The 7,938-nt window shown below is 40.3% G+C and overlaps 1 protein-coding gene across 1 annotated transcript in view; it reads left to right on the top strand.

Moving 5' to 3' along the window:
- The first annotated feature begins 1,008 nt into the window (after positions 1 to 1,008).
- Positions 1,009 to 7,938, top strand: part of DUSP22 (dual specificity phosphatase 22) — a 35,682-nt gene continuing 28,752 nt past the window's right edge. Inside the window, exon 1 of the mRNA XM_063298822.1 lies at positions 1,009 to 1,340. Within this exon, the coding sequence (XP_063154892.1) occupies positions 1,320 to 1,340 (21 nt within the window). The 5' untranslated portion in view covers positions 1,009 to 1,319. The remainder of the gene's footprint in view (positions 1,341 to 7,938) is intronic.

Below are 7,938 nucleotides of genomic sequence, written 5' to 3'. Positions count from 1 at the left end.
AGATCATAAGTGGTTGCAGTTTCACTTCATGACCGCTTTGCTTAATGACTGATTTGCTGGTCCCTACTGTGGTCACTAAATTAGGACTACCTGTATGTGCCTCCAGAACTGCAGAGGGAGAACAATGTGGAGTATAGATGTCACCATAGAGCACCTCCACCACCAGCTGATTTTCAGCAGTTGTGGCTATTCAGGACCTCTCCAATGATCTTGATGATCAAAGGGGTACATCACAGTGAAGGCCATTTGAGACCTATCCTGATCTCAAACCCTTGAACCTGGCTCTATACGTGTGGGCTTTAATTTGATTTAACAACCTTCAGGGCACTACAGCCTTGATCTCTGATAGCTGCAAAAACAAACAAAGAAAAATAGTGCAATATTCACTATGGAAAATAGTGAAATAAACAATGCCTTTCTAGTTAAACTTCATACAGGCAAGCCAAAAATATTTCAGCTATACCAAAAGGAGAACATTAACAAAATTATCTTTTTTCCAACTCCCTTTACAGGTACAGCTGCTATAACTGGAAAATCAAAACCAAATACCTTCTAGAAAACAGCTCTGCAGACAGCAATTTACTGGAAAAGGCCCGTCTAATTAGGACTGTTTTCTTACAAAATCTACTTTGCATAAGCAGCAATAAATAAACCTATCTATAGAAAAATACACCGCATTAACGGGGCTACTGCCATTGCCCAGAAACGAACCATGCCGCGCCGCCTCCACAACGCGTATCAAGGAAGCCACCACCGCTTACTCATCCTTCCAGGAATGAAAGTGGGTGAGGCTCCCACGCTTTGTGTACGTGCTCAAGAAGGTGGAGCAAAGGCTTGTCGCTGTGCATGCCGGAAGTGGTAGTTTTTCCGTCCCACTTTAAGCAGGCGACCGAATGGGCATAAGAACTACGAATCCCAGAAATTTCAGCGCTGTTATTTAGAGCAATTTTCACGGCGCCTGGAGTTTAATCACACGTGGGAGTGGTAAAATCAGAGAGGTCGGATTGAGCGAGACGTAATTCCTGGCAAAATAACTTGTAATTTGTTCATCTGGGCTTTCATCCAGAGAAGTCCAGGGGCGGATTCTGATCATAAAACATCAAAAAGGAAAGTCCCGGCTAATTTTGAAGGACGGGAGGTTTTTAGAGACCCTGCGCTGAATAATAGTTAACAAAGTAATCGCCTCTATATTCGATTGCTCACTCATACAGAGTAAATATCGTTTTTCCCCCGCCCCAGTATTTTTTTTTTATTTGCAGCTTCCTATCCGATAGATTGCTTCCAGTCTCTGGTGCTAAAGTTTCAGATCGTTTAGAGCCATGGGGAATGGGATGAATAAGGTAAACTCTGCTTATCTTGTTTTTTATTTTTGTGGTTGTGCTCGCGTGCGAGGGCTTAGGACCCACAGGACAGAACGCTTCGATCAGTACAAAAGGGTGTGTTGAATAACACTTGAAGAACATTCTAGATGCTGTGAGGATGAAACAAATGAGCGTTTTATTGGAAAGCGGGGTTGTTTGCGGAAATAGGAGGACGCGTGTGCGCCTCTGCGGGTGAATGCCATATGCACGTGCAGCCAGATCCAATGCCTAGTGTATTCGGAAGTAGGCTGCGCCGAGTTCAGTGGATTTTGTTTGCACACACGGTCCTAACTGGTTGCTCAAAAGTAAATCCAATTGGTTTTTAATGGGGGTTACTCTAAGGTCAATGGATTTAAAGTTGAGACCACGCGTTTGCAGCGCCTCTGTTACAATATCCTGGTTTAGGGAAAAAAAGAATACTAAAAATAGAAGACAAAAACACCCGTCTCGAGCATTAAAGCTGCGCTGACGCCCCAGCACGCCGATAATTGGAAGCCTAGAGGTCTGCATTTTCAAAGTTAAGCTCAGCTGTCCCCCGTAGACTATTGGCGTCTTTCTCATTTGCATATAGAGCCGGAAACGCTTGAGATTGTCAAAAATCTTGCAGCTGGTTATTCAGCAGCTGGGAAGTTGCCCGTGAGCTTTAAATCGCTCACATAACTCGAGAGCTTTTGCGAGTACCTTCGCTGCCGTTTGTTCTTTGCGATGATGCTGTGATATGAAAAGCGAGGCCTTTGGCTCTCTTCCCCTCTCCAGCACCAGGGCTGCCCGTTTGTAATAGTGAAATAACTTGTGTTGAAGCTGACTTGTGATGACTCTTTTGCACATACAAATGGCCCATGGTTGGAACCTCAAACAATGACTTCCAGAGAGAGAAGAAAAGAGAAAATGACATAGGTAGACTAGGTGGGCCCCATGAAGATGTAGGTTCAGATGTGAACACTCTCTTAATGTCAATATGCAATTATTGCAATCTTCCTGAGCCTTATTAATTAAAAATAAGGTTTTAGTTTTCTTGCATATCACTGTAGTGTATCTTGCTGTTCCACAGATCAGCAGTTCCTTCTTTGTTTCCTTGAAATAAGTGTTGATATTACCAGCAAGCTAGGAATGATTGTTTGTAGGGTGGTTTAGAAACTCCATTCTGGGTCCTTTATGGATGTGTGTGTGTACTGTTCATCATAATGGTGTTTCCATATAACTTATTTTAGGTTTTGATTCACTTCTAATTATGTTAAGCCCAATTGTTCGAAACCCAGTTGATCATTAAAGTAACTGATCTAGGAGAATACTCACCGAAAAGCTATTTAGCACATCCATCACTTCATCAGGAATCTGTAAGAATAAAATATGGTTCTCTTGGGGGGGAGGGTACTACTGTTGCAGATGCTTCTAATAGTTGCCCAGAATACTTCATTTGGCAGAGATACCTGAAGGAAGTTGAAGGTGGTCCTTAAAATGTTTGAGTTATTAAAAAATCAAAACTAGCGTGCTGAAATGAATCTGAGAATGAACAAAGTCAAAATTAACAGATATAATACATTTGGAATTCCTAACTCAGGTTTCCACAAGCTGTGAAATATATCCCCCAGAGGTAATTTCCATCATCTTTACTCAACATGGCTGTGATGGCCGAGGTTAATAGGAATTTTTGTGCAATGTATTTGGAGGTCCCCTAGTTGGGGAAGATTGCTGTAATTCCACCCCAAAATCTGGTAGCATTTTATACGAATTGAAATTTACAAGTTGTTTCAAAGAGTGCCTTGTTGTGAATTGTGTTATTGTATTCAGTCCTTTAGATAATTACCACATAATTAGCCTGAGCCACATCTAACATTTTAAAGGAAGGTTGTGGGGCGGAAATGCTATCTCTGTCTGCTGATGAGTCCTGTGTGTCAATACAGAAGCACTGCTAGGATGAGGCGATCCATAAAGTTGCAGAGCTGATCTTTGGGGCCAGTGCATCAAGTTTTTCTGAGAGAGAATGCACTTCTCAGCCCCTAGGAAAATAGTCTGGCCGCAAACAGTATTTCTAACTTGTCTGCATTAAGGTTTTTAAAAGCATTGGCTGCATTTGCAGGTTTCCACAACTGAAACATCTGTTGCAAGTTTCCTACAGCCTTAAATATTGTTGGCTAGTTCAGTGTGTTATATGAATCCAGACTGTATACTTAAATTTATTATTCAATGTGTGTGAGTATGGTCATTTTTTAAAATTCTATACCATGGTTAAGTAATTCACAGGTTAGCTAAGTGTGTAAACACAGTTGTCCTACCTGGTCCTTTAAGGTGAGCAAACAGCAGTTTTAGATTTTCCCTACCTCCCTCGTATCAGTTTTATATCAAGAGGCAAAATAGGATATCATATTTAACTATGGCCTTTGTCTTTAAAACTGGGTCTGTCTCTTATACTTAGCAAATGAACTCTACATTTTATTCATTTATGCAATTCCTGATGTTTGGTTGTAGAGAGGGCAGAGTAGAATTTGTAATAGCTAGTGGTACAGTCTTAGTAAAGGTGAAACCCTGCACCCCATTAAATTGATGATTATCAACATACAAATTGATGGAAGTACAGTAAAGAATGTAACTGATTTGATTGTAAGGTTCTGTAGAAGGTTAATGCCTGCTCCAGAACTAAATGCACAAATTTGAGTAAAAGATGTTTGACCCACATATCTACAGGTGAGTAGGGGAGAGATTTTAAAGAAACAGATCCCTTGTTCTGAACTTCAACTTGTCTATGCAATTGTAACTGTATTAGATTAAAAGGTTTGGGGAGGAAACGGAATAGTTTAAATGTCTATTGTTATCAAACTAAGCTAAACTCAGCTGTGATGACTTCATTGCAAGGTGTGGGTGCAGCACAATGGGGAAAGTGGGTGTGACCATGACAAGCCCCATCTACTTTGCACTTTGATACTTCCCTTTGTGATACATGGGCAGCTTTGGCACAAGAACAATGGAGAGGTTTAGCAGTTGCCCTATTGTATTCAGGGTCATGACTTGGTATGAGAAAAGGAAGTTCCTTGCTGAGTGAGGGGGCTTGGCCATATTTTTGTTCAATTAGCTAGAGTAAAAATCTGCTTGATACCATAATGGCATACAAATCTCTGATGAAGATCAGGGGCTAAACAGCAAAATTATATGCCCCTGGATCTCATCTGGCCTCCATAAATGACCTTAGTTGGTCAACTGAGCCTATCCTTTGGTCAAAGCTATATATGGTTTGGAGAAGAGAAATCTGCTGGTGGGATTACTTCAATTTTAAAAACTCCCTTTGTTCTTAAGCCAGAGAGGCTTACTTCCTTCCCCTTACTGACCAGGACAGCCCCCAGAGCTTGCAAACAGCTGCTGTTGCCAAATTGGTGCTTGGATCATCTGGCTATTGTTTGTTCCTGCCTTGTGTCTGACCAATTGGTAATGCCACCCAAGGTAGCATGTCCGCTCTTAGAACCTACATAAAGTGGAATGAGAGACATTCGTTCACATTCTTCCCCTCACACACTCTTCTATGTCTCCAGGTTGTTTTCCCTTTGCCTTATTTTAGATTAGATACTCTTTAGCATCATAGGCCTGGCTGGATTGCTTCCTGATTATTCCAGAGGATGGTGTAGATCATCTTGTCTACTAAGATGATATAGACTAAGATAGAGGCAACCTGGTTCCTTCCCTTTGGCTTACATGGGCAGTCTTGGCACAAAAATAATGGACAGGTTTTGTACTGCAACTTCCATAGACCAAGAACAATGGGTTGTCCAAGCAAGGGTATTTCCTAGCACTTCTTGGTGATGCTGGGCATTGGACCTGGGGCTGTTTTATGCTGTATACCAAATTTGTGATATGTTAGTGGGCTACTGTTGTTTCCAAGTTGTCATATAAACAAATATTTACTAGATAATTTACTCATGTGTCATCTCTCTTTTCAAACTAACTCAACAATTCTTTTTTTCCTCCTGCCATTCTGATCTGGGCATCTTTTTATCTGTATTTTGCTGTCTTTAGGAGAGAAGGTTGATTCATGGCTTCTAGCAAAAATCAGCATCTTCTGTTCTCTAATTTTGCTGGTGACAGTGTTTACCTAATGAACAGGCTTTAAATTATATTAAATAAAATAACACATTATAAAATGTTCCCCACTTTGATTTTAAGGATGAATGTAAAAGCAGGAAATGCATATATATATACCACCCAGATTATTTATACTTCATAGATGTAAGGATTCTTCCATACCATCACCATTTTCATTCCCTGAACCCTCATCAAAAGCAATTTGAAGGTCATCTGTGATACTGAGAACAAGTGAAAATCAGTGTTTCCCCCTTGAGTTGCTGTGGGTCCTGCAGCAAAAAAGAACCTCACCCACACTCCTTTTGCACAGAAGGAAAAAAAAAAGAAACAACTTGGTAGTTTACCACTTTTTCACTGTTTTCATGATGGACAATTTACAAAACTCTTGTTAATATTGCTGCTACTCATGTTGTATAAAAGGAAGCTGCAGAGGTCTCAAGTTAGCATTTCCCTTGAAAGACCTTAAACGCAGGAGTTGGAAAAGGGACTACGATAGCAAAAATACTCTTCAGTGGAAGGAGCATCTCAAATAATAGCAGAATCCTATTAATCCCACTGGTCTTATTCCCAGTGAAATAAAAGATTCAAACTTCTGAGTAAATACAAATGTGAAATGTGAAATTTCAATGTTATGTAATTACCCAGGATGCTTTCTAATACCCCATCTTACATTTGCTTTAAAACAAAAAATTCTGGGTAGGTGGGCACATACCCAAGCAAGCACTGATCTGCTGTCACCCATGGTTTTTATTTTCCAAGAATGCCTATGTCACACATGCTTTGCAATTAAGGTGATACGGGAAATTGGTACCTTGTTTCACAACATTCTACAGCTCTCTATTTTTTTAAGCGATTTTTAAAAATTTGATGGGGTAGGGAGCCTGGCAGGAGTAAATAATGGTGCACTCCAGTGTATGAGCTCCTTATATTTTGATCTGCTAATGTGGCGCCAAGTCAGTATTGACTCTTAGCAACTATCTAGATCAGTGTTTCTCAGTCTTGGCAGCTTGAAGATGTGTGAACTTCAACTCCCAGAATTCCCCAGCCAGCACTGATCTAGGTAGATCTTCTCCAGGATGATCTCTCTCCAACTTAGCCAGTCCCGTTTTCCTTTTGTAGTTCGGAGAGAGATCAGAAGTTCTAGTGCAAGGTTTAGGATGATGTTCTTGCTGCATAATAATTGTACCTGCTGTGTGATCATATTATTTTATTCCTTCTGTTGGATTGGGACAGCCTACCCCTGCATATTTAGGCTACTCTGTCACTTCTATACTTTCAAAGAGCCTTGCAGCTTCAGGGAGACATTTGGGGACACTTGACGATCTTGCTGCTTAAAGGGTGTCACATCAGGGCCCTCTTGCTTTTACGCTTTATAGTTGATTGTTAATATTCTAATGTTATGTTCATTATCTGTGAGCTGCTTGGAATCTTCAGAAACAGAGTGGCAAATGAGATGAAGTAATAAATACATCTGATGAACTTTGTCAGTAGTGTTATGAATGTCATTATTAACAGTAAAATTGTCTAGTGAAGTGGAAATGGTAATGTCATTCATCTAGAACTCCCAGATATTCATCACAATTGGCCATGCTGGCCTGGGCTGCTGGGAGTTGTAGTTCAGCTTCATCTGAAGCACTACTAGGACTCCAGCTTTGTAAAGGGACCTATTTTTGGCCCTTACTGCATTATACTCATAGAGCGGTGAGTTGAGTTCCCTTGGTTGTCCCTGTCTGCAGTTTCTAGATCTGCACATAAGGATTAGATCACTATGAAAATAGTTATCTATTGGAATTCTAGCATCTGAAATATTTTCTATTTCTTAGAAATTATTACTTACTATTTTCTATTTCTATTTATTAAATATTTTCTTTCTATTGTTTTTTGATTATTACAGGATAAGGAGCAATTAGGAATCTTTTTGTAATGTCTAGCTCTAGTGCCGTTAGCTGTGGGGATCTCGAAGTCCTGCTATTGGTCTTATCAAATTTATCTGAAGCTTCATTTTGCAGTACCTTGACATTGCTCATTTAATCTAAAACGATGTTTGGTTATTGTTGTAACTGTTGTAACTATCACCTATATATAAAGATCTGCATACGCTTATTCTTATTCTTTGCTATTGTAACAGTACTAAAACACATCCAAGTTTTTTGCTCATAAGACCTTCTTCCCATGCTAGTTTCTTCAAAAGAATGTGGGGTGCTTGTCTGCAGGCATCCTGTGTCATAAGAATGTGGGACCAACCCCCAAAGTAAACCAGGCTCAAGAAGGAAGAATGGCAAGGATGTGGAAAAGGAATTTAGGATTGGTAGCAAGGTCCTTAAAAAAAAGTGTGCCCTAAGTGTTTTAGCACTTGTGTTAATGGTGTGATGAGACCAGCATTCCTTGCAGCTCTTTTTGTGGTAGCAGAAGTGACAGCCAGCATGCCTAAATGGCGCCATGTCAGTCCATGCATGATTTGTGAATAAACAGGCTGTGTGCTTGCCAACTCCCTCAGAGAGAGATT

The sequence above is a fragment of the Candoia aspera genome, chromosome 3 (genome assembly GCF_035149785.1).
Source record: "Candoia aspera isolate rCanAsp1 chromosome 3, rCanAsp1.hap2, whole genome shotgun sequence".
Lineage (NCBI taxonomy): Eukaryota > Metazoa > Chordata > Lepidosauria > Squamata > Boidae > Candoia > Candoia aspera.
The sequence above is the reverse complement of the archived record's forward strand: the minus strand, read 5'-3'. Positions and strand labels throughout refer to the sequence as shown.